The sequence below is a fragment of the Athene noctua genome, chromosome 2 (assembly GCF_965140245.1).
Source record: "Athene noctua chromosome 2, bAthNoc1.hap1.1, whole genome shotgun sequence".
NCBI classification, from domain to species: domain Eukaryota; kingdom Metazoa; phylum Chordata; class Aves; order Strigiformes; family Strigidae; genus Athene; species Athene noctua.
The window spans coordinates 68715367-68742449 of NC_134038.1; the positions used below are offsets into that span (position 1 = coordinate 68715367).

Genomic DNA, 27083 nt, shown 5'->3' on the forward strand with positions numbered 1-27083 from the left:
ATGCAAAACAAAAGGAAAAGAGCTCATTTGTCTTGAGACAGCAAAACAACCTTGACAACCTTTGCTTTCCTAGTTAGTAGGAGATAAAGGAGAAGTGCTTATTCCCCTGACCTTAAACTCTAACAGCCAACCGTAAAGAAGAGTTTACTGTACTAGTCCAGAACTGTATTTCATGTCGGTTCTAGAAATGGGACAATGAAAACAATTTAGGAGGAATATTTTTATGTCTTCCTTTTTTAAGTGAAAGTTAGCTTAATACCAGTAGAGGTGATCTAGGTAGAATAAGGTGATGAGAAGGGAAGTGATAGATCACAGGAAGTTCAATGTTCATCATCCTAAAAAAGATGAATGTAGTAACAGAAGTGGATAATTGGCACCCGTATATAATGTGAGGAGCAGTGGGAAATAGGGGAGAACTAGCTGTCGATCCTTCTGTGGGGAAAGAAGGGTTTTGTTAAAGAGAATAAACAGAAGGAGAGAAACCTAGTAAATCAGATTTGGAAGAAGTGATTTGAGCAACAGGATTAGAAACATGAAAAAGCTGAGCTGCAAGAGCTGTTTGTCAGACAGTTGGCAGTGGCCAGTGGTGTAAAAGCAAAAGAACTGAAGGAGGATGTGGATGTGGCTGAGAGTTTGGCTAGTGTATAGCTAGATCATCAGTTAACAGTAGTCAACAAAATGGTGCAGGTAGATGTTTAGATTAAAGGGGATATGAAAATGCAAGTGAAGGAAAGAAAGTTCATATCACTTGTTGCAGCTTAACTAGTAAGAAACAGGGATATGATGGATGAGAAGTATGTGGTAGCTGTTTTGCAAGATGGGAGAGACAAAACCATGATCCTGCAGGAAGGAAGTTTCACATATGATTATTCTTTTTTTCTTCTCCGCTGCTGTGGGGAACCATACATCATATCCTATGTGTGTAGCATATCTCAGGTGCATCGTATGTGCTCATTTTGTGTTGGCCAAGGGTTAAGGAGAATTAATGCCTTCATTATGGTGGCATTTATTTTGTTGAATATATATATTTATATAAATATATATTCAGTGTATTCGTATATGTAAAATAATCTTATTTCTGATATTGCTTTTGTTCTTCAGTGGAATTTTCAGAACTATGATAAATAAATAATTGAAGTTTCATCTTTATTTTGGTCAAACAAGAAAGATGAAAATTATTTTTCTTTTTATTTTCCAGACATCTGTTAGCAAAGGTACTAGACCAGTCAAATTACCAACATTTGCAAGAAGACCTGCATCTCCTTCAAATTCCAACAACTTCAACCATTCTCCCCATTCGTCTGGTGGATCCAATAACATTGCAGGAATTAACAGGCATGGAGGTGAACTGCATAACAGATCAGGTACTGTGCTGCTTTTATTTTTAATAAATTCATTTGTATCTGGTTCAGGGAAAAAAATAGCGGTTTTGGTGATGGTAGAAGATATTAAACCTTTTCTGAGGGCTTCTACTGTTGTATAAGCAAAACTTCTGTAAATTCTGTTGTAGCAGGATTGGACTTTGGACACCTCCATAAGGGAACAAAAGCCTCACATCTGTTATAGAAGTCTGAAAGGTTAGCCCCTGTCTCAAAAAAACATGTTGATTTTATTGAGTCCATCCATGATGGATCAGGTGGATGCTTGCTCACGGCAACATACATTGCATAGAGCTGTCTCTTACCCATGTTCCTTGCTTTTTGTTTAAAATAAAAATCAGTTTTCAGTTAAAAACAAACCTTAAAGCATTGTATCTGGCAGTTGTAAAAGACAATGTAGTGAAGCAGCTTGTGAAACCTGTATCCAAGAGTATGAAAGCCAGCTCTGTGTCTATAGAAGGCTGGCTTCTCTCTTCTGTGCTTGATTTTTGTTCCCTTTCCTGAAGGCTGCTGAATAGGTCTGAAGCTTACAATTCATCCAGTCAGTTTTTAAAAGAAAGTGAGTGGTGGAGAGAGATGAATTGGGAATTAACAAATATTTTTAAATTATGGTTTCCTTGACTCTGTTTTTATTTATTTTTTCTTAGGTGGCAGTGCAGATAATGTTTTGTCTCAGATTGCAGCCCAAAGAAGAAAAGCAGCAGGCTTACCTGAACAGAAACCCAGCCAACAGCATAGTCCAGTCCAGTCAACTCCTTCATCCACTCTGTCTGATTTGCAGTGTGCTCAAATTGTAGGCAATGGACATGTTGTAAAGGTAAAAATAAATGTAAATTTTTGTACTTCCAAACTGGCTAATTTTAATAGGTCATCTCTCAGTCATAGATGGTTGATAAATATAACTGCATGACATTGCACAGCCTGAAATGAAAGAACACCTCTTACAGTAGTGGAAACTTTTCAGCTCCACAAACCTGCTTTTTAATTATAAGTCTACAAAAGGTCAGACCTAATAATAAAACATGGGTTTGCTTTATTATTTATTTCACTCTGTTTTAAAAACAGTAAATTAATACTTGATCTTAGGGTAGGTCTGCGCTGTTACTTTGGCTTCTCATTATTTCTTTCTAAGTATTGAGTATTTTGATTGAGTCCAGTGTTTAAAGTTAGTTATTCATAGAATCATTGAATGATTTGGGTTGGAAGGGACCTTAAAGATCATCTAGTTTCAACTGCCCTGCATGGGCAGGGACACCTGGGCTTTACTCTAAAGTGGTTTAGCTAGTTTCCCCCTGAAAGCACAACCTGAGTGCTGAACATGAGATAATTTGTACCAGGATCTGCCAACCACAATAATACGCGTGGATACAGTCTGCTTCACAGGGTTTTATTTTTAAACAGTATGAACATTAAGTTGTCATCACCAACGTCAGGTTTTGCTGTTGAGTGGAGGCCATATAATCTGCGCTGATTTACCTATCAGTTTCCTGGAATAGCTTTACCCTTATGACCTGACCTTTTTTGTGCATGTACTTTGAGTCAACAACTGCTTTGTACAAAATTTTTGAGGATTAAGATTTTAAATCTTCAAAATCTGCACAGACACAAGTTGGAAAGCAACATGATAACAGATGATGTCATACACTGTTGTGAAATGTATGGGTTTTTTCACACAGAAGAACATTACATTTCAAAGAGCAAGAGAAAGAAAGCACATAATTTGGGGTTTTAGTTCTAAGGTCTGGTATTCTGAAAATGTTAGAATACATGACCAAGAGCAAAATTTCTCAATTTCTTGCTTGTGTAATCTCCAAACAGCTTGTTTTGCTTTGTTTTGTTTTCCTTGCATCTTGTCATGAGATTCTTCTTGAAGTTCTGCCCAAAGAAACAAAAATGACCAGAGTATAAAATTACTACATTTGCTGTCTCGTTCTGTGATGTCTTATGTGGCAACAGTAAGCAGTATGTATATTTAATCAGTAAATATCAATAATAAATGAAGTTACAGAGTTATTCAGTTGTTCAGTGATTTAATTGAAATTTCTGGAGAACAAAAATCAGGAAAAGAAGCTACCAATGTCAAAACAGTTTCCTTGAATAATCACTTTGTTTCTGATCTGTCAGTCCTGATTCAGAAGCAACTACTGGTTGGTTTTCAAAGATGAGATTGGGAGCTAAAATTTTGAACTGCTGGACCCCCAAAAGCTATGGGCTGACTCATACTGCTTCTTTGGCACATGATAATCTTTTCTCCCTTTCTTTCCCATGTAACTGCTCCCTGGGTTATAAATGATCTGTCTCTTTCTCTTCTGTAGACAAAGCCACTTTATTATTCTCTTCCCTCATTGAAGTCCCCTCTACTGAACAGCTACCAAATACGTTTTCTTTTAGAGGTGGTCTGACCAATATATCTCTAATTAAACTCTCAGCAGTGCCTCTCAGCTTGTTTTTATCTGGGAAATAATTTTAAAAGAGCCGCTTCTGTGCCCAGAAAAATCTTGTTTTTCTCCACTTATGTTAGTTAGCCTATTAAGAGATAATACCTGTGCCTGTGAGCTTTGGCCTGCAGATCTTGAGGCCTGTTCTTACAACAGTGCTGTCACTGCAAAGTTTAACTATTATTGCCACGCACAGTGGAAGGCATTAGGGGATAAAGAAGTAGTGAGGTGCAGTGCCCTACAGATCATTTCTAGGAACTCAGTTCATCATACTGTTGAAAAGATTTTTAAATAAAAATGATGCCAGTATGTTGAAAAGGCAACAGCTCTTTCAGTGCTCTTTGCTTAGATGTTGAGATGAATTTCAGTCTATTTACAAATAACAAAACATGTAATCAGTGTGGATTTCGCTATAGATGTCCATGTATCACATGTCTGAGGCAATTTTTGGGACGTCAGTGTCTGTTGAGAGTACAGAATCAGGTATGGATCCACACTGGCTGCAGAAGCTTAAACAGCCTGCTTTGTTGTTGTAATCAACAACATATATGCTGAAAATTTAATGTCCATATTCATTGTGGAAATGCTTGTGCCCTCCCATTAAGAGTGTGCTGTCTAAACGTGGAAATAGCTGACCTTAAATGCAGAGATGTTACACTGATCAATTCTGCAAAAGTTATCCATGAGGGGTGGGATTGTACAAGCTTTAAATAAGGGAAAATTAAAACTAAGTAACAATTCACAGGGTGATATAACTTACATAAATGCAGACAATGCACTAGATAGGGAAGACCGTTCTGAAAAACAATTGGCCAATAACAATACAGGGAAATCTGGGACCAAAAAAAAGAGTTTACAGTGCTCTTCAGAGACCTCTCAAACTTGTGTCATGCTACATTACTTCTAATCAGTTCAATGCAGGACTAAGGAGGTAGTACGTTCCGGCATAAGACAGAGTAATGGAAGAATGTTACCACTTAAATCAGTTCTGTCTTTTTAATCTGCATCTCTTTCATTAACTAGAAAAGTTCCATTTATGCCATAGCACAGAAGCAAAGTTGTAGAGAGGCAGGAGCCACTGTCATTCTCCTGTCTTGGCTCAGATTTTTTCTTAGGTTTTTCTTGTAGCAGTGTGACTGACAAAAGGTATTTTAAGTTAAACTCTCAATTCAGGAATACAGGAGAAAATCACCTAAGGCTTCTTTTTAGGTCATATAATGCAAACATCAAAATATGTGAAGTGATACATAGCTTGAGGAATTTAGGAGATGGGGTACATTAACTTGTTTTGGAAAAGACTGATAGGCATAGATGTATATTCTTATTCATTTTAATTTGTCTATTTTCTTGTTTTCCATACCTCTAAATGGATTAAATATTTGCAAACTATTTAATAAATTTGAATCATTTGACTCATGTTAGGTAATAATAACAAGTTTAAGGGTTGACCGGAAACTTTCATTCTGGTGCAGCAAGGGGTTTAAATGCATCCGAAACTTAGTTTATGTTTGCTACATATTTCTGCTTAATCCAGCATGACGTGCTACTTTAAATAAATAAGCATCTGATATACTTCAAAAAGCTTTAATTGAGATTTGATTTATTTAATTAAATCTCTGAATAAAAAGACCTGTTTTCAGAGTCAATTTCAGCTTTTATAAAAAAAAATAATTGTCGTGCTTGTATATAATATTATAGAAACAATTTTCTTACTTCAAAATTACAGCATGAATAAATGAATAAATGTATTTTTCTTGATGAATTTGAGGGGACAGACTCTCACCTGAGATAAATCAGTATTGCTTCAATTATTTCCATATGAATTACACAGAAGCTTCTAGTTGTGACCTCATGCTCTGTAGAAATGATATGCAACTTAAATAATATTGAAGCATCATATATAGGTAAACACTTTTTTTATAAACTGAAATGATTGTATCATTAACTACAGCAAAAACCAGAGATGAACAAAAGACCTCCATCTGGGACTTCATCTACATCTAAAAGCACTTCACCAACTCTCACACCTTCCCCATCACCCTCCCCGTCTCCTAAGGTTCACAACACAGAGTCCTCTCTCTCTTCTTCTCACAGACAGGCCAAGAGCAATGGTTCCAGCAGTGGTACTATTACAGAAGATGGTGAGTAGGTCACTGTAATTAAGAGAGATTCATTTATCAAGAGCACAAAGTGTTTAAAGATATAACTGTTCTGGACTAGTGTGTATCTGCATGAAAATTAAAACTTTTTTCTTTCTAGAAAAAATACTGTGGTGTTTCTCACTGTGAGATTGTCATTCCTGCAGTAACTGACTATTTATCTCCCAAAAGCTGTGATCCCTTCCATTTAGAGGGTCAAAGCTAACATACAGCATGTCAGTAGGCTACTCTTAACATGGCGTCCTTCCTTGCCCTCTTTCTGTCTTAAATCCTGTTTTTCAGCCTTTGCTGAGTCTAGAAAACACAGTTTTTCCACATTCAGAAATACTTTTTTTTTTAAATAAATGCAGTGAAGCAAATCACTACAGAAACACGATTTTGATTCATAGCAAGTCACAGCTACATGCAATTGATTTTTAAGAGTTTTATTGCTTTTTTTTTAATAATTGCAAAAATAGCCTTATTTTGACCTTATTTTCAACTTTAGGTCATAAAAAAGGATGATAGTGTTACTACTTTTCCAGTAAGATTACTGTCTTTTAAGTTGAACTTTTAGGTCTAAATTACAGCACTTTATTTTAAGAAGTCATGTTACTGCATTAGAAAGAGGGTATCAATTACTGTTTTTCTGTAAATATCTCTAAGTGAAAAAAAAAAAACAACCCACAACTCAATCTTTTAAGTAAGACATGGAGACATCTTTTATCTGGTTTCTGCAAGAGGCACTTTGTACTGGTTTGGGGTTTTTTTAGTGTCTGTAGTGATTTTGGTTTATTTTCATTTATACTAACTTTGTCCATTGACACTGTATTTCCATTTGACACTAAAGAGAGGTGATATTTGACCCACTTTCTGTCCTCTTACTATGTCTTAGCTGTTATATAGCTGTACTGACTGTTGGAGAAAATCCTTTCATATTTTACTTAGCGCCATTTTACAGTGATGGCTTGATAATGTAAGAGTTGTCAGTTTAGAAATATATAAAAGGAAGAGAACTTCCCATTGGATAACAAGGGGAATTCCCCAAGCTATCAGCTGTTCTCATCTCACCTGGTGAAGCTGGACTTTGTGACTGCACCGCTAGTGTCATGGGACAGCGAGTTTCCTCTGTAGCAGAGGGACAGGTTGTCAGAAACCTAGGTAGTTCTGGGTTCATTGTGCTTGTAAGCTTTCATAGTTTAGTGGTCCTTTAATTCAAGGGCTTCTCTTACTTTTGAATTAGCAGCAGTAATACAAATGCTCATAGGCCCAGCAGTAATCAGAATAAGTACAGAAGACCTCCAATGTTAACTTGTCTTTCAGGTAAACTTAAATGAATTAGAAGATTGGTTTGCATTGAAATGTGAAGGAGCAGTAGGCAACAGGGTTCAGAGGTATGCATGATTTCTTTTTAGGCAACCACTTGGTGGACCATCAACAGCTTGTCCCTATTCTGAGAGCCAGTGATGTAGAGAATCCTGAAAGACGAAACCATGTGAGAGTAAAAGGAGGCTCTGAAAACTTGGAGAAAGGTAATCTTACCCAACTACTACAGAGTAGTACAGAGATGCTAAATAGGAGTAATGTGGCAGAAGTAGTAAGAGCTCTGAGAACCTTTGTTTTCTCCAGGGATGTAGGTAAGGAGACAAGATGCAAGTAGAGGGGAAAAAAAAGACAGTGAAAAAACAAAGGAAAAACAGTATGTTATGCAAGAGTTGTAAAACTGAGAGGTTTCAGATTTTGTTTAAACTTAATGTGTAATACGGGAACTGGAAGAGAGAAAGAGGAAAAGAAAACTTGAAAGGCCTCCAGCTGAAAGTATTGTGTCGTGTGAAAAGTGTTAGATGTTGTTTATGACAGCAAGGCTCTGGGCTTAGAGACCCTGGAAGTTTCTTCCCGTATCACAACCTGTAATTCAAGCACACCAGTGTGATGAAAAATGAGAAGGCTAATTAACAACCTAAAAGAAAAAAAGGTTAATAATATATCTAAGGACTTCTAATGAAACTTTTATTTTCTTTCTCTAAGACAATATTTTCCGTCAAACTGATGGAGAAGTTCCCGTGCCGTGCTTCTAAAACTGGTTGCCTTTTCCCATGGATTAACATCAGTTAGGGTACTAAAACTTTCATCCTGAAACTGTGCCATCCTTTACAGATCACGTTAAGCATAACAGATTAATTGGCCTTGAGGTAAAAAACAAAACTCTAGGAGAAAATAAGACTCAACTAGAATTTTTCACTTCAGTTTTCTGTGGTCTCTTCTATGTAAAGAAGGAGGCTTCCAGAATGGTGCATAAAAAAGTGTGTCCATCTCAAGATACTTGATATCTTTTGAGAAGCTTAGAGAGTGAGATTCTCTTTTATGTTTCTCTTGATGATGAAAGAAACAGGACAGTCAAAAGACAAGGAAGTGAAATAAATAAAAGCAAGGTATGTTTGGGAATGGAATAGTGATGTCTTTACAATGAAAGTGAGTTTATATGGGGAATACCAAATAGAATTTGGTTGTGTAGTGTAATAATTCATGTTCTTCATTCTGACTTTAACTCCTTAGTTTAACTGACCATTCTGGTACTTTTAGGGGCAAAATTAAAATCAGTCACTTGTGACAGTAAAGCAGTAAAAATAAACAGAATCCTTAGTTGAGAGAGGTAGCATGTAATTAAGAGGGGTAATTGCGGGTTATTCTAAACCTTCATTTATGCTTTTTAAGTGGCTAATCACATTTTAAGTGTGTGGGAAGAGTCACTATCAGGTCATCCAACTTTTAATTTCCTTAGACTTTGAGAGGAAACCCAATATCCAGTGTTGTTAGTCTTGGAAGGTAAGCTTATGAAACTTAAGTTCTGCCCAGGTTTCATGTTAGCTGTACTTCATCTGGTCAAGACGCCTGGATGTCAGGCACTTAAGGAGAAGAGGTTGAGATATATACCCTGTTGTATCAGTGTTTTGAATAAGCAACTGGGTGATTGCTTGCTCTACATTTTGCTTTCCTGGATCATGAGATGAAAATACGCCATTCAGTTCATTGCCTGCTTGAGGAGCTGCGTGATCTAACCTTCATGATCTGGGTCAACCTTCTGGGGCCAAGCACCTGCATTTTAGGCATTTAAGTGTCTAAGATGTCCTCTAGTGGTTTGTTTTTTTAAAATCCTTTTAATGAGGAAGAAAGGGCAGTACAACAGAAAGGTTTTATCCTAGCAAGTAAGATTAGATGGAATTACAGTCTATGGAAGTAGGTGAGAACACAGTAAACCAATATTTTAATTTGTGATGCAGAATAAATGTGATTGGGTTTTTGTTATCATATATCACTGAGTAGAATATATGTTTTAATATATCTGTTCAGCAGTTAACAATGCCGAGATCACTAAAATCCTTCCTGATCTATGGGGGTGTTTCTGTTTTGTTTTCTTTATTATTACAGATGAGCTGACTGGCATCCTTAAAAAATTGTCACTTGAGAAATATCAACCTATTTTTGAAGAACAAGAGGTATGCCTTTTTTAAAAGATTTATTTTTTACTCTTTTAGGAAAAGTAGGGTGCAACACACATTAAATCAGAATTGTGATCCAGAATCTCAAATTTAAAGTTTTACAACCATTTCTGATTGCAGAGAGGACCTTGAAATATGGACCAAGTGGTATTCATGGCATCCTCCAGGACACTGCAAATATCAGTGCTTTTTACACTGAATCTACAATTTTAACACAGATAGGTGCTTCAGACTTTTTTCCCCCTCTCTGTTTTTACACTCTGCTTTTTCTATATATGTCTACATTCAATGTGGCTAAACAGTTTATAGGACATGCTGTATCATCCCTGGAATCACAGCTGGAACCTCATTTGCAGATGGAGAACAGCAGGGTGTGAGTCACTGAGATGGCTGCTTTCTCTTCATTATCCATTATGAATAAGCAACAGGAGAATTAAGTTGGGGAATCTGAGCATCACTGTAGATGAGGCCTGTGGCAGTGACTTGCCTGAAGGATGCAACGAAAGGAAGAATGAGTAGAATTAATTAATTACAATGTTTAAGACACCGTTAGATGTGAGCAATAATTGTGTGTTTGTTTGGCCAAAGGCAGAGGGTAGTGAATGGACATACAGTAAATTCACATTGCTGCAGAGTTCAGGATGCGATACCACAAACCCAGATTATTTAGCTGCATCACAATACGCTGTGCTTATTATTGTTTCCCTACATGATAGGGAAGGGAGCATTTGTAGAAATGAATACGCTCTGCGCAAAGGTTGTATCAATATGCAGAGTTTTAGATGTTTGTTCATATCGCAGCCTTATGGATGTGTTCATATAATAAAAACTGATATATGAACTGGAAAAGTACATGCGATATTCTGAAATTCCCAAAATACTGGGGGGGGGGGGAGGGGAGGGGTATGGGGGTGTGTGGAGAAAAGAATAGAGAAAAATCTTAGTCTTATTCAACTGGTTGCTACTGTAAGTAGAGGAATTTTTGTGGAGAGTATATATTTTATATTGATAGCATTAGAAAAAAAAATTAATATTTTAAATATACTATCATCATTAATTGAATTATTAACAGCAGATTTAAAACCTGACAACAGAGTAGTAAAGTGGTTACCATTTGGTGCTGGTAATTCATTACAAATTTTTGTGTGCATAATATTTACAGTAAGTATATACAGTTAAAAAAACCCAAACCAGCAAACACTTTTAACGTGAATCTTTGCCTAGGTAAATTTGTCTTATCTTTATTTTCTTTTTTTGTATGTAGGTGGATATGGAAGCCTTCCTTACACTTACTGATGGTGATCTGAAAGAGCTGGGTATTAAAACTGATGGATCAAGGCAGCAAATTTTGGCAGCTATTTCTGAACTGAATGCAGGAAAGGTACATTTTGAAGTACTGTACTTAGTAAATTCGGGGTTTGCTTACATTGTTAATTCAACATACATTTCAAAACTCAGTTGTAGATGTTGGTTAGAAAAGCCAGATGAATGTTTTCCAAACAAAATACTTAATGTATTTGATTAGTGAAAAATATCTTCCTTTGTGGTAAGTCCTGTTCTTTTGTTAACTCTTTCCTAGTTCAGTGACTGTACAGCTCTTTTAAGAGTATTGGAAATTACAACAGAAGCTGCTGGTAACATAAACATTGGCAATATTGCAGTTACTGAATATTGATTTCAGTGATGCTAAAAAGAATAATCTGGCAGCTCTAGTCCAGCTAGAGAATATAATGTAAAATGAAAGATCTCCTTTCTTTTGCCCAATAGTTTTTTATTTCTCTGTGATTAGGTAAATAGCACTTCTCTAATTACTTACGGTTTCATTGCCTTTTATTTTTGTATTGACATAAACAAATTTGCTAAGAATGGCATACAGTAAGCAGTGTTCTTGTCAGAAGGATTATGGACTGGAGCATCTCTTTAATTAGGCATGCTGACACTTAGCTGCTTTTTCGGTTTTGAGGTACAGTCTCTCTTTGATACTGGAAGCTTGGATAAACAAAACACAATTTTCCCAAGTTAAGACCAACAGCAGCAAGTGATGAGGATAAAAGTTAGGGGAAGTGGATGATGCTCCATGCTATAAAGCTATCAAGAAAATAGTGAAAATGTTTCTATTGCTGTCTGGTAGTTTCAAGAAAAAATTACTACAGGGTTTTCTACACATCTGGGAGGTAAGGATTTGTTACTGTTCCTAATAGTACACTGTGACTCTCTGGACATAGATACATACACTTACACATTTTTTTGTGAACTCTTAATAAATCAATTTTTTAAACAGAAATTTATGAATACCTTATTTTAATTTATTGTGCTTTTACAGGGACGAGAGAGGCAGATTTTACAAGAAACTATACACAACTTCCACTCTTCCTTTGAGAGTAGTGTTAGTAACACACGACCTCCAGGTCATTCCCAGTGTAAGTAGCACCTGAAATCAATTGAAAAATATATGGATACTTGTAATTAATACTGGTTAGAAGACAGAATGTGACGAACAGTTACTTCTTTCTGGGTTAACGATTGATGTGTATTTGTGTCTTTTGCTGAGACTGTAGAGAAGATTTCAAGGTAAAAAGGTAGAGGTATCTGTAAGATTTTTATATGCAGTTCAGTACTATCTGAAATAAGCATAAGATTTTTGTTACATGTTACTAATACAGAAAATAGATGCAAGTATAGCAAACAGTATACTGTATATAGCGTGTGTGTGTATATATATGTATAGTAGCAGTGGGAGGTGCGTTTCACAGATTCACAGAATCATGTAGGTTGGAAAAGACCTTGGAAGATCATCCAGTCCAACCATTAACCTCACACTGACAGTTCCCAACTGCACCAGATCCCTCAGCGCTATGTCAACCCAACTCTTAAACACCTCCAGGGATGGGGACTCCACCACCTCCCTGGGCAGCCCATTCCAACAGCTAACAACCCGTTCTGTAAAGAAATGCTTCCTAATACTCAGTCTAAGATATAGTCGAGCCAAACCTGTGAAGAAGACATTTGTCTTTGCCTATGTAGAGTCACGGTGCAGCCTAAACTTAAAAGTAATGATGAGGAGACCCCTGGGCCTGGGGACTGCCAGTGCTTGCAGCATTCATGTTTCTGTATGGTACATAATTTACTTCTGCATACTTTTTATAAGAGACAATTTTCTTTAGTGTGATCAAGTAGATTAAAGATATTCAAGGTTTACCATTTAGTATACTGGCTTAGAAAGCTATGTTAGTTATGTATTTATGTATGTATGCATTTATTTATTTTGTATAGGTAATATTTTTGTATGATTGCCTGTAGCCAGTTTCTCTGGAACACATCTGTTCCAACCACCAGTGTTAACTGCTAGCCATTGCTGGAGAAACTGCCTTTGAAAAGGTACTATCTATATTCAAAATGTACAGAAAGGTGTTGCTGACATGCAACATATGAATGCATTTACTACAATCAACCCTAGATATAAAAGTTGCAAATCTCTGTCCTGCTAGCCACCTGAACCAAAGGCAGAGATGCATCTGTTACTCAAGGTTAAGGAGTGGGGCAAAATCTATTTATACATGTATTTCTGGATCCATGTTTTAGGAGGGACATGAAAGCTGCTGAATGGCTTCAAAAAATTCACCATGTTGAAGTGTCTCTTACTCTTTTTCAGTTGCCTATTTGCTGCTTGCACCCACTCACAAAATAATTCCATTTGTTTAGTAGGTGGTATTGTATGCTTTAGGAGGCCTTGGTAATGAGCGAGTTCCAGTTGTTCCAGTCTCAGTCAGCTGAAAATCACTAGATATGTGAAAGCAGATGCTAACTGTAGTCCCACTGCTGTCTTGGTGAAAACTGGACATTGCTGGGGTAGTTAGGCGATGTGGGCTACTTTCTGTATTCTGTATAGTCTGCTTGGCTGAAAGCCACTGTCAGGGGTCACTGTATGGACTGTGCAGCTTACTTACCATTCTCAAGAGTAGTCAGTGTGTGTGTGAGCTTAAGGATGTCTCTTGATAACGTCCCAGACTTGAAGAGCCTCTTCTGTAGGGACTACTAGGTGAGCAGGAGCTACTCTTTGGGATTTGATAGTGTGGTGTAATGAACTGGAATTACTGAAGAACTGAAGCAGCATATAGATGTAATGTGTCTCCAAGCAATTTGCTGCGTGTAATCACTGACCTTAAAAGTGTCTTGAAGACAGCAAAAGACAGTAATGGTGGTACAGAGTTGGGGAGAACATCCCTTTGTAAGAATGAAGCAACAGTTGCTCTTGCTGACCAGCTGCTGACCTGCAAGGGGGCTGCCATCAGATATTTAGCTTTTTGGGGTTTTGTGTGTGAGAGCTCTGTGAAATAGATTTGGCTGTGGAACAGCAACAGAAGCACTAACAGAGAAGGAAGAGGAAGAGAACATGTAGATAAAAGAAGTTTCTGCTCCAGGTAAGCTGCTTTTTATTGTAAAAAGTAGCAGTGAGACCCTTATGCAGTCTCTGGAATTTGAAGTAATTTTTCCAGGAATGTGTAATATTTTGGAGCCTAAGAGGAGCTGTACCAAGTCAGATCCTAAGTCCATACAGTTGTTTTCAGCTTCTTCAGCTGGTGAAGAGCTGCTTGCTTTCATTAGCTATGTACTTACTATGTCCTGACTTCTTTTGCTTCATCCTGCTGGATCAGAAGATACGGTGGACAGTTGTTTCCTCTTCACTGCCTCCATGATAATTTTACAGGTATCTGTGATACTCTTCCTCAGTCATGCTTTTTCCAGGCAGAAGACTTACAGGCTGCTTAATCATTCTCTATACATACTATAGTTTTTCTGGTATCTTCTCCATTCCTACTGTATCCTTTCAGACTTAGAGATACCAGCCTCGCATACAATATTCAAGATGAAGGCATACTGTGGATTTACACGACAGAGTTTGTTTTTTAGTTGGGTTCTCTATTTTCAGTTCTCTTGCCCTTTCATAGTTATTTCTAGTACTCTGCTTTTTATTAATTGGAATGACCTCTCATCTACTACCCAGCTCATCTGCTGAATTCAAGCTCAGAGCCTATAATTTTATATAACCACTCATATTTTTCTATATGCCTTACTTCATATTTATCTTCATCAAATTTTGTCTGACTTCTTATTTTTTGGGCACTGATGTCTCCTAAAATCCTATCGACAGTCTTCTGTTTGCCTTTCTTTTTATTTACATGGATAACTTAGGATAAGTTTGTCACTTCACTCACTTTCAAAGTGACATATTGAATATCTTGAGTCCTCATGCAGATCCCTATGAAATGCTAGTGGTGTGAATCTCTTTACCATAGAAAAAAATCACTGCCTTCCTAACTGATTATTTATCCACACAAGAAACTCTTTTTACCCTGTGGGTTCCTTACTGTCTTAAGACCCAGCCTTGGACCTTGTGAAATGTAAAAAATCAGGCATCAGGTGGACTTTCTTTTTCTACAAGACTGTTGGCACCTTCAAGTAGGTCAGTGAGGCAAGACTTTTCAAATCCCTTTTTGATTGTTTTCCATAACATTTCCTATTCTATGTTATAGTTTATGCTAATCTGCCTGGTATTACTGGCCATCTTGCTGGTCTGTGTTTCCCTGGATCTCCTCTTGAACTATTAAAAAAACCTATCATTTTAAAAAACTTCTGAGTTTTGTGGCAATTTAAACAAGAACCTGTGCTCTGTATTCAGCAGTTCAACTGCTTAATCTGTGTGTTCCGCTAGAAATCTGATCTAGCAGTTTGTTATTATTTGCTTTGTGTATTTGTTTCATAACCTTTTTTTACCAATACTTCAGGTTAAGATACCTTGGACTCCCCCATAAAGAAGGCTTCTGAAATGGGAACCTTCCCAAGCTTTTCCATGGTGAATACATTTAGTTTTTCCAATGTGAACTTACTTCTCTAGCTCCTTACAGTATAGTCATTGATTTGCATCATGGCATCTGTAACTGGCTGCCTCCTGTGATGTGTTTGAGAAGTAACATGTGAAATCTTTATGCTTTTTGCACAGTCCACAACCACTGGTTTCTCTGCAGCTCTTCCTAGGAGCTTGTCTGGACACCATTAGCAAGAAAGACACTTCATGATTTGCCTTTTTAGAAAGGTAGATGTAGTTCGCAGGATAGTAAAACATCCTGGTCTTCCAGCTGTGTCAGTATCACTGTTTTCACACCAATCACTGTGATTTCCTCAGTATTTTGAGTCATTTCAAAAGCTCAGTACCTTCAGATGGAGTGGCTGCCAGTGTAGCTCTGCTTTTACGAAGCTTCCAGCCTGTAGGTGTGTAGAAGATAATGAAGTACAACCCAAATATATTCATAAGACTCAGAAATTGAAAAGCAGGGAGAAAATATCCTCGCTTTCTGGAAATGTAGCTTATAACTGTGGGAGGTCTGTGGGCTGACTGCCATCACCAAGCCTGTGAATGTCTACAGCTTCTACACCCTTCCCCATCCGTAGCTCCAATGCCCACCTAGCTTCAGTTCACCCAAAATGCCCTAATCTGCACTGCCCAGGCTCAGTCCCTCCCCTGCTGCCAGGAGCTGGGTCAGGAGTGTTGCTGCTCATCAAACCTGGTATGAGGTGGTGGGCAACAGCAACAGAAAAGCATCTAGATGAGTGTTTCTAGAACAGAGAACTGTAGTGTTACCTACATTTATACTTCCAAGGAATGCAGTAGAAGGAAAACAATGAGAGACAGAAAAAGTAAAAGCAAGACTTTCAGAAGCAGAGGATTGATGGTATAACTAATTTCACACAACAAGCTTGTTTCAGGAAGATACTACAGTTTCTTCTGGATGTTTTTTTGGAAGTTCCAAATCACTTGCTGGCTTGTGTCCTCAGCTTACTTCTGGTTGAGCACCTCCTGCTGAGGTCATTGCTTCTGAACTCGCTGTGATACTCACTACAAGAACTTGTAGAAAAGTTGTTGACTGTTGGGTTTTGGCAGATGAGCAATTTCTATTATAATAAAGCTCACTGTCGGGGGAAAGGTTCCTTTGTACGTCAGTTGCTGTATCATCCCTGGGGCTGGAAGTGAGATGATTCTGCTATACAGAAAACAACAGGCTTTGACATATATTTACTTTCTCTCAGAAGGATGCTGAAACCACTTCTTCCCCACCCCATGCTAGTGACACTAGGTTAGGCTGTGGGAGCTCCATATTCCAGTCCTTGCCTGAACTGCATAAGGCAGATGACTGCCCTAACTGCAGTATAAATAATTCAGTGGTTACTGGACCTGTAAGCCATTAGGTTCGGGGGCACCATCGTTCTTGTCCCTGTTCTGAATAGTCAAAGAGTACTTGCATGGAGAGTGTTGCCTCCATCTCTTTTTTTTTTTTTAAATGGAAATGAATTGGTGACCTTCAGAAAATTGTGCTGAAATTAATTAATTCTATGAGTAAATGTTATGGAGCTTTTTGACACTTTGGTAGATTTCAAGGGAAAAATCATGACTTGGAAAATTGCCAATGCATGCTAATCACCCTGTCCTTGATAAGAGAAACTACTAGGAAGATACTGCTTCTTTATAACCCAGTGAACTGTGTCAAACAAACACAGAATTAGCTTGCTGCTTCACCATTTAAATTTAGAGCAGATGACCAGCCCGTGGAGGCATGAGGCAAGATGACTGCTCCGAGGAACAAAATGCTCCTCCTTTTGTCTGTGCTCCAACTTCAGTGAAAACAGCGAGTGGCACCATGAAGTCTAGATTTCTGTGGAAACTGAATTAAAAAAATTATATTACCCCCAGAAATGTTTGTTTGTAGTTTGTGGTGACTTTTTTGCTTACGTGATTCTGGTAGAAAATAAAATCAGACTTTTTGAATGCCTAATTGCCAGGACTAATTGTTTAGGGGGGTTTTTTGAGGAAGAGGGGTGGGTGTCAAGATTCATGCAGTCACCAAGTAGATAATTAAGGGGTTGAACAGATTTGGAAGTTGTCTGCAAGTTAAATTAAAGAAATTAGGCCAAAGGAGAGCTGCATGTCAACACAGACTTGCCAAATCCAAAATAAAAAGCTAAAAAAAATTCATGTGGATTATGGAAAAAAAAGGAGCAAACCAGCTGAAATTATTTATTCCAGAAGAGTAGAAATAAAATCCCATATGCTAGTTATAATACATATGTAAGGAAGTGTTACATTTTAGATCTGTGATAAAAAATGGAAACAGTTCACGGAGTTCCCTTGCCCAAGTCTGGGGCTTGTAACAGAATTGGCTATTTCTACAAAAATTACATGAAAAAAGCAAAAGAGCATCCAAGGTTTATACTCTGAAGGACACAATCTTCTTTTTCTCTCCTAGGGCATTTCTTAACCTCATTATGAAAAAAAGATTTGTAGGACATAAAAGTAACTGCCAGTTAGATTAGTTTATCTTCTAATATCAAGTTTATTGAAATGCTCAAATGAAAAAGAAGATACTGATTGATGGACTTGGTATAGACACCCAGCTCTCTCCCCCACCTAAACGTAACACTTCTCTTACAACAGGTGGGTAGAGAACACCCCAACATCTAGCAGGGCCACTGAACAAAGGGAAGATAGAGATATCAAAAGAATTAACTGAATATTCTCCAGCTACAAATTAAATGAAGAGTAACTATGCCTGCGGTGCAAAAAAGAATGTGATGCCATTCAATCCATAATTCTTTGCAGAAATTATGGTCTTGTAATTTCTGACTACATATAGTATGTTGCATATTGATACATACTTACACATACCTATATGCAGATACGTATGTACATACTTTAAAAGACATGACAGAATAAAGTGGAAGAGAGTGGGGAGTTGTTTGTATATTTACTTTCCCCTTTTGGATTCAGAGTGAAAACTACCAAATGGAAATTATCCAGAGGAGGGAGTTACAGAGATTGTAGACTGAAAAGTAAAAATAGGAGCAAAACCAATATAGACTTGCAAATAAAAATCATACAGGGTTCAGGTAGCCACTTGCTGGAAAGGTGCACACTGAGGAGAGGTACTGGAAAGGTTTGTGGCAGTAGATGACCTTTTCACAAGTGACTGACTTTTCATACCTCTCTGTACAGGAGATGAGTAAAATGAATTACAGGGTCAAATTGTTGGAGTCTGGTATAAAGATACTGGGAAATGCGGGCCTGTTTCTGGTAGTTGTGTAATTATTTTGTCTTCTTTAAAGCTGTAAGTCTCGCTGGTTGCAGTTTTCCAGATTTTTTTTTTTTTTCTTTTACAGCACCTGGCTGCTCTATAAAGCCACAAGAAGCTGCTTCTCCTAAAAGATAGCTACTGGAAGAAAAGATTTTTTTTCTTATGGTGAGGTTTGGCACCTGGTTGAGTAAATTCAAGTGTACAAATGAAAATTTGAAAAGTTAGCCCTAACTACACCTTTATAGGACTTTCTGCAATAATGTACTTAAAATTCGAATCCCACAAAGAATCAAACAAAATAAAGAGCTTGCTTTTGTAGCTCAAGTGTTGAATTGTTCAAGGTATCAGTGGTCTGGATTTGAGAAGAACAAAGAAGAGCAGGAAGAATGAATGATGATATAAGAAGATTCATGTTTTCATTCTACTCTTGCCCATAGATGAAGAACCCATAGGAGGCATAGTCAAGAACAACAAAAGCATGGAAGAAGGCATGAAAACCACCATGAATTATGAGAGCTTCTACATGGGGAAATAGATAAACTGAATATGCCTCTATTGACTGGATGCAGATAAAGGAGTCCAAATCGAAAATGTAGTGGTTTCATGAGAAGGAATATAAAGGAAAAGTAATGCTGCATTCTTCATTAACCAAAATACACTTTATCTATTCAATATTAAGAAGTTAGAACAGCAGTAAAAGTAAATATGAAATACCTATTTGTAAAAACAGCACTTTATTTAAGAAAATGCATAATCTGTCACTGATATTTAAACAGAAATAGTGTTAAAATATTTTATATTGCTGATCAGTTGTTTTGAGAATAAAACCATTTAACTGATATTGGCTGGGTTTTTTGAACAGTAACACTAGCAGATCCTTAAAATACATTTTTATAACTTGATTTTTGTAATAATTTTAAAAGGATTAGTTATACTAATTATGAGTGGAAATAATTTTCCGCTTAGTAAATACAAATTTTTGTTGAGCAGTTAAAGCAGAAGCCAGCAGAAGCCTCTGACACTATATTTATCCTTTCTGAAGACTCACAAATACATAACTTTGCTACTGGCTGAATTCAGTGTGAGTCTGGGAGTACTAATGCAGGTAAAGCCAAGAACATCTTGGAGCTGCAATGCAGAGATGTGATTTCAAGTAATTACTCATGTACAGAACTAAAGATTCTACATTTATCCACCCATACTGGTTTTAGTGGAGTTTAGCAAAACCAGGGATAATCAAAGTGGGTATAGTGATAGCCAGGGATAACAGCAGCTGTGAAAGCAGCGATGCCCCTGCTGTCTCCCAGCTGCTTCTGGGTTTGTCAGCTGGTTCTGTGGCGGCTTCGTTGGTTGGCCATCTGAGGTACTGCTGCAAGTTGCTGACCACAAACAGCAGAGCAGCTGAGCTGCTGTACCAGGTTGTGCAGCTGTGCCATATCAGAGCTGACCTTGGACACAGGTAGCTAAACCCCTAAGAGGAAGAGGAGAAGAGGTTATAGGGGGACATTGCAGAAAAAAAAAAGATGGTTACGAGCTGATTAAGGCAATCAGAACCTGTGAGTACCCTGAGGTCCCTGGCGGTCATGTTGTTAACATTTCAGGTGTTCATAGTAGAGCCATGTGCAAGGTAATTTTTATTCCATTTTTCTTTTTCAGTGCACATCTGTCAACAAACTTGCATCACTGTCATCGTTTAGCGTGCTATTTTATGTTTCCAACATGTCTTATGCCCAAGAAAATCACTCCTTATGCAGAATTGTGCTTCAGTATTAATTTCAGCTTTAGGGTAGAAATATATTTCTTCTTTTACAGTCTTCCAGAGCTCCTACTAAAGATGGCATGGCAGAACAGAACTACAGAAATGTTGGGTGTGAACCATATAGTAGTGAGCTAATGGCCCTGTCCTTTCCTGAAGAAACATGTGGACAGTTTTGGTTAAAACACTTCAAAATGCAGCAGAGATGTAATTACAGCTTCCTATTAAGACTAGGAAATGGTTGCTGCTTCTGAGCTGAAGGGTTCCGTTGCACCTTGGAGCCCCTGTCAGTGTAACTGTGAATAAGTGATCTGTAATGAGCCAAAACATCTCACCTACGATCTAGTGCCTCCGGGCCCTATGGCAGCACAGTTTCCCCATACAGTTTTGTGCTTTTAATGCAACAGGTGGCAATCCAAACATCCGGTATGCTTTGCAAAGGGCCACCTCAAGCCTGCTAATAGGGAAACCTGGACAAGGTGAGAAGGCTTCAGCCATTCCTGTTAAGAGTGTTCTTTTTTTTTTTTTTTTTTTTAGGTCCTTTTCAGTAAGGCATTGAACAATAGTTCAGTGTGAAAGAAAACTTTGCAAGGTTGAGAGATGCATTCTTTCAAAGGGATTCAAATTCATATATATGAGTGGCACTACCCAGTAGACTGCAGGAACCTCAAGGCTATAAGGGTAAGGTAGGGGCATGCTTCATTCCTCTGGCTGAATCTGTCTCACTGTGCAGAAAATAATTCAAGATTCACAGAGTGTGGCCCCTTAAGTCGTTGGTCTAGGATGGGAAAGAGTTAGTCTTCAGTTCCTCTAGTTGATATATTTACCAAATCCTAAGCTACATAGTGGCTGAGGATGAATAGTGCTGTGAATTTGGGAATTTTAGCCAAAGTGCAACAAAGAACAAGCAGCAAAGAGGTTTAAAATGGAATACAACACTGTCAAAGAAAGACCAGTGCACAAGTGTAAGCTCTTTGTGTTTACGCAACAGACAGAAAGGCTTCCTCAGGCTGTCCCACCAACAAGTCCTACTATCTAAAGATTTAGTTTTATTAATACAGGAACATGGTTTTAGAGTTTAGGAACCTTTCATATCTTCTGCTGCACTTACTTAGAGGTGATCTGTTCCATCTTCCTGATTTAGCTGCGATTTTAAGTGGAGAAACAAAACAGGTCGATTACCATGGCTGTTTTGTATGGCTGTGAGAGGAGGAAAGTTTGAGACCGACTCCTACTTTTGTGTGTCTGTGTGTAAGGGCTGGCATGGGTAGCCGAGGCCTCGTCAGTACAGTCAACTGGGCCTCAAAAGCCAGTATCTGACCAGCCTTAGACCAGAGCTTGATTCAGTTGTCCAGACATGCACTGGCACTTGCATGCCCTGAGGCATCCAAAGCACCCATGAGTGTTGCCAGACATGACACTATGTGAAGGTTATGATCAGTTTGTTTGTTGCAGTCACTTGGACAAAGAGACCATTCAGAGATAGAGACCATTATTTCATTGACCTCTCCTGATTTGTCACAGACATTCAAAGGTGAAAAGCTGTTTCCCATCTGCTGATAATTTTCTGCATTCTCCTTTTTAGTTTAAATGAAAATCTCTGTTAAGGTTGGCTAACCTCATAATGAAAAGTGATACCTTCTGGGTTTTGCCAAAGAAGTAAACACTACAGAAACAGTTCTTGTTCTGATTCAGTCTAGAATTACAGACTTGACTAATCTGTAGTTGTTAAACCAAAGATGTCTTATTTTGCTGAGGAGTACTCATTTTTATTTTACAAGAAGCATTTATGAGGTTCTTTGAATTTCATTTTCTTTTTTTCCACACTTCAAGCATTAATCAAGATCATATTTTAAATAAAGATACGTTGTTATCTGGAAATAATTCAGGCAGTCATCTGTAGTACTTGTTGTGCTTCAGCAAATGCCTCAGAAGCCAGGTAGCTTCTCAAGGGAACAACTGGTTTCTAGAGTGAAGCGGAACATAAAAGTTCATTCAAACATTTCTTTAATACCAAAATCACATTAGTTTAGAATTGCCTGGCTGGTCTGACTCTTGACACTAATAGCCTCTAACTTGCCACTTCTAGATTTTATTTTATTTCAAAGCTCTTTTGGCAGTACAAGGGTACATTTAGTGGGAACAGGCTTTGTCCATTAATCCCAAAACTTCTTATGCTCTTACGCTGTATTTAAAGCTCTTCTGGAATACTTAATTTCCAGTCTCTCAGAAGTTTGTATTATTGAAATAAACTGTTAATGCAATGTCCTCCCTAAAGTGTCACAGCAAAGAATTGTTTCAAAGGAATTTCTGCCACTTGTCATTCACAGCATGCCAGTCTGCATTAAAACCTGATGGAGTTAACACACAGTCATAAAAACAAAAGTAAATAGATTTTTGAAGTATGATTGCTGTATTCCCAGCATTTCATCTATTGCATCATAATTGGCTTCTTATTCCTCTCAGTTCTCATCAGCAGGTATGTACAACGCTTTCAGAGCAAGTCTGTCTGGCCTTAAGATGAGTGCTATATCATGGCTGTTAGCAGAGTACCTAGTGCTGCGCTGGAGCATGGTTCTTGAAGGTGATAAATGCATAAATAATGCAGAAAAACAGGCCCATTCAAGATCCCTTCTTATAAATGGTCTAAAAATACTCAGCCTTCATGCATATACTTGATATGTGGCTGTGAGTTCTTGTTTTTAGTAAATGGTTTGTAACACCACAGAATCGGTGACCTTCAATTAGCTGGAGCAGAGATCTCCATTTTGCCGAACTGCAGAACAAAATCACTTTGCACAGAGAGCAGACAGCAAAGTGCAATGGATTTGACCACCGTGGGCCTGATTTCAACTGTTCTCAACATATTTCTTCATAGAGGTTTTTTTCCAAGTCACTCTCTGCTGCAAGTTTGTCCTAAAAAGGGGAAGATAGAATAAAAAGAAAACAAATTGAAAAAAGTTAGGGGTAGAAGCACAGATAGTATTTTACTAGATTGGGATTACTGGCTTTCTTTCCAGGATTTGCTTCTCCTTTAGACTGTTTCTTGAATAGTCAGCGTTAATATTGAATGCCCTGGGACTCACTTCCTTCTGCTCAGGACTCTAAAGCACACACTTTTTATCACAGCCTTGGTTCAAAATCCATTGCTCACATTCCTTTACTTGGACAGAGAGAAAACACAAAGAATCATTCTCTGTGCTGGTAATTAAATGGTATATGCGGAGGTCCACCTTTCCAGCCATCTGGGACAACCATACAGCTCCAATTTATAGATGGTCCTAATACATGGTATTGTTTATCATCTATCATGCATTTTAATGGCTTGTTTGGTGTATGTGTCAAGAACACAAACTGTAGTCCTTAACAATGCCACAGATTCTTTTCACAGAAATCACAGAATGGCTGAGACTGGAAGGGGGCTTTGGATATCATCTTGTCCACCACCCCCTGCTCAAGCAGGCCACCTGGAGCCGGTTGTTTGGGACCATGTCCACTGCTCTCCTCTCATTCACTGAGACAATCATCGTAGAAAGCTATCGGGTTAGTCAGACATGATTTCCTCTTTGTAAATCCATGCTGACTACTCCCAAGCACCATCTTAAAATATTTGGAAGTTATTTCCAGGATTATTTTCTCCATCACATTCCCCACAATAAAGGTGAGGCTGATTGGTTCTAGTTCCCCAGATTTTCTTTCTTACTGTTCTTGAAGATAGGGATGACATATGCTTTCTTCCAGACCTCAGGAACCTTGCCCAGTCACCACGACCCTTCAAAGATAATTGAGAGTGGCCTTGCAATGACACCAAACAGTTCCCTCAATACATGTGGGTGCATCCCACCAAGTCCCATGGACTCGTGTATATCATACAACATCTCTTGGAGTGCCATGCAAGGATATTTTGTCATCTACAGGTCCCCATCAGATAATACCATGGGTGTTCTGCATGTGTTCTACACACACCTCTGCTAGTCCTTTGATGGTTTATAAACATCCTCTTACAAAGAACTTCATAGTAGTTTGTCAGCTGTATTCCAAGCATCCCATTATTTCAGTTGTACAGCAATAGTATTCATGGTTCCCATTCTTCGGGCATCCTGTTGCTAAGAAGCAACTTACACAGTGATCCATCAACTTTGGGGTCATTCTTCCACTTCCTTGGACAAAGTGAGCAAACATGTTCCAGCTAAAATTTGCCAACACTTTTCTGTGTTATCAGCATTCAAGCAAACCCAGCATCATCATGAAGTGGGTGAGGGTCTGTTTTAAAATACTGAGACTTTGGTGGGGTCTGAATATTCTGAGAAAAAAACCTAGTACATACTGAAGACTGCAATACCCTATATTTCCTAGACTGACCTAACATCGGTCTTGGTGCTCACCACATTGACAAGTACAAAAAATAAATTCATACAAATAAATGCACAGTTAGGAAACAAGTTATTAGACTTAGAAACAGTAAATCCTGCAACGATAGAATGCCTTTTATTAGTGCAGCCACAGGTGTTTTCCTGTGTTTTGTCCAGATAGCAGACTGTGAAGTCATGCCAACTAGTAGTATGATTCAGCCAGCCAGCCAGCAGACCTGGGTCCAACTCTCAGGGAAGCCAATGGCTCCAGGTGCTGTTTTCCACACAGCAATAATTACTTGCAGTCAAGCTCTTCCCTATTTCGTCTGCCTGAGGAGGGATGCACCTTCCTGAAATGTTAACCTTGATAATCAGACGAAGATATTGATTTATAACATTAATATTGTCAATTTGTTACTCAGTTAGAGGACAGTGGTGTTCTCAGATTCAGCAGTGCCCCGTGACAACTTGTAAATATGCTGGGTTTTGTGAGAACACTGCTTATACGTGATAATGGTTTTCTGCTTGCATCAAATACACTTGCTCAGAAGTTCTAACAAAAAAGAAATGCCCCTTTGTACCTTACAGTAAATAAGCAACAAACTAAAGAGCCAAATACTGGCCCGATTCGTACTGGTGTAACTCCACCAAATCCAAAACACTCTGGATTTAAGTGTGGGGAACTGTGATAGAATCTGAGCTGAGATAATCTAGAAATGGAGCACCCCACCCAGCATGCGGGATTGCATCATTTCTGCGTAAGCTCAACGTGTACACAGGGAGACTGCAGGTATGTTCTTAGACAAGTAGCTGAAGAATGTGTCTGTCATGTGGCTTTAGATACCACTTTAATTTGTTGGAGCTCACCTCCCTGTTGGCATTCACTGTTGGTCCTGCCACTCTCTAATCTGATAAGTAGTAATTTGATAAGTATTACAAATGTTAATAATGAACTTGTTTTAAATTGCCTTTATTTTCTGTTGGATCAAAGCAACAAAAAGAGCAATTCATATATAGAGATGGGAGGACAAAGAGGGCAAAAGAAAAATGAAAATAACCCCACGAGAAAACCCCTCACTTATCTGGATATAGGAACAAAACTAACCAACTGATTTAGCCTCGTTTACTATGTATAAATGAGCAATAGCCTTGTCATATATTAGCCATTATGTACATGTATATATTTCAAATTAATCTGGGAGAACTGTGCATAAGCACAGCATGACTAACACCTTCCTTCTCTCCTGGAGACAACGTGCAATATAGGAAGTGTCGCACAGCCATTTCACAAAAGCGTCCTTGGCTTTCTGCTGCAACTTGTTTCTTCCTCACAGGCAGGAAAAGCCAAAGAAAAAACAAATTCAGAAGCCAGAGCTGATGATAGGATAGAAACCCACATTATGCCATTTTCACCTTCTATGTATGGTTCCCCATGTTATGCTGGATTCTAGTGTACTTCCATACAGACACACAAAAACCTAGATTCTCCATTTCATGCCTTTAAGGAGACTTCTGGCAAAGACACACCAGTGATTTCTTAGATGAAGCAAGGATGATTCAGGAAGGAAAGAAGAGAAGGAGAAAGACACTCTCCTGTGCTTTTTTTATTTTCAAATTAATAATTGCATAGAAAGTTTTAAAACATGAATGAGAACTGTATAACTACATTTCTGTTGAAAAGTAGTATTTTTTAAAATCAAAACAAAACCACCCACATTTAATTTCCCAACAAGTACCAAGTAAGAAATTTTAACTTTCCATTTCCAACAAAAATATTTTTGCCAGCTTTGCTGTTTTCAGTTCATGTACCTCCTTTTTTCCTGCCTGTCATCCTAGTTTTTTTAACATTCCCCAATAAGCTTTTGCTCCCTATAAGTGCTTGTTATCAGAACCAAGTGCATGTTGTGATCCAGATAACTCACTTCACCATTGTGCTGGTTTTTTTGTTTGTAAATTAGACATGTATATTTATAATACAATAAAAACCTCAGGCTGAGGTCACTGCATGGACAAAGTATTTATTTGTCTCATGGGTTTGAGTGGAAGAGTAAATTCTTGGCAATAGTTGTCATGTGATGAATTTGAGGATGCATATGTGACCAGGAGGGAGTACATCCTGAGTTCTGCTCCTGCCTTGACAACAGACACATTGTGTGATGTTGAGTAAATCAATTTTCTGCCAGAGTTTCCCTTCAGCAATAGACAGCTAGTAATATTTCATCCTCAGCTGGTTATGCAGTGACCAACACTGACAACAAAAAGCTCCAGGAAGAATTAACATTGGCATTAGTGGTAAACTGCTCTTTGACCTGCTCAGTATTTTCTGGGTGTTGAAATGAGAAAGTAAAAGCACTATAAAAACATTTGCAAGTGTGTTGATGCCCAGACAGGAACA

At 38.1% G+C, this 27083-nt stretch overlaps 1 protein-coding gene across 13 annotated transcripts in view; it reads left to right on the forward strand.

Moving 5' to 3' along the window:
* ANKS6 (ankyrin repeat and sterile alpha motif domain containing 6) overlaps positions 1-19419 on the forward strand; it is a 51444-nt gene extending 32025 nt beyond the window's left edge. For 3 of the 13 annotated variants that reach the window (XM_074899389.1, XM_074899383.1, XM_074899386.1), the window contains exons 10-17: positions 1199-1364; positions 2027-2196; positions 5769-5958; positions 7371-7487; positions 9385-9452; positions 10720-10836; positions 11779-11875; positions 18666-19419. In XM_074899389.1, coding sequence (XP_074755490.1) covers positions 1199-1364; positions 2027-2196; positions 5769-5958; positions 7371-7487; positions 9385-9452; positions 10720-10836; positions 11779-11875; positions 18666-18715 — 975 coding nt within the window. In that variant the 3' untranslated portion in view covers positions 18716-19419. Of the gene's footprint in view, positions 1-1198; positions 1365-2026; positions 2197-5768; positions 5959-7370; positions 7488-9384; positions 9455-10719; positions 10837-11778; positions 11876-12728; positions 15310-18665 lie in introns of those variants that run through there. The other 10 variants (XR_012633133.1, XR_012633132.1, XR_012633136.1 and 7 more) reach the window with 10 other exon arrangements.
* The last annotated feature ends 7664 nt before the right edge of the window (positions 19420-27083 follow it).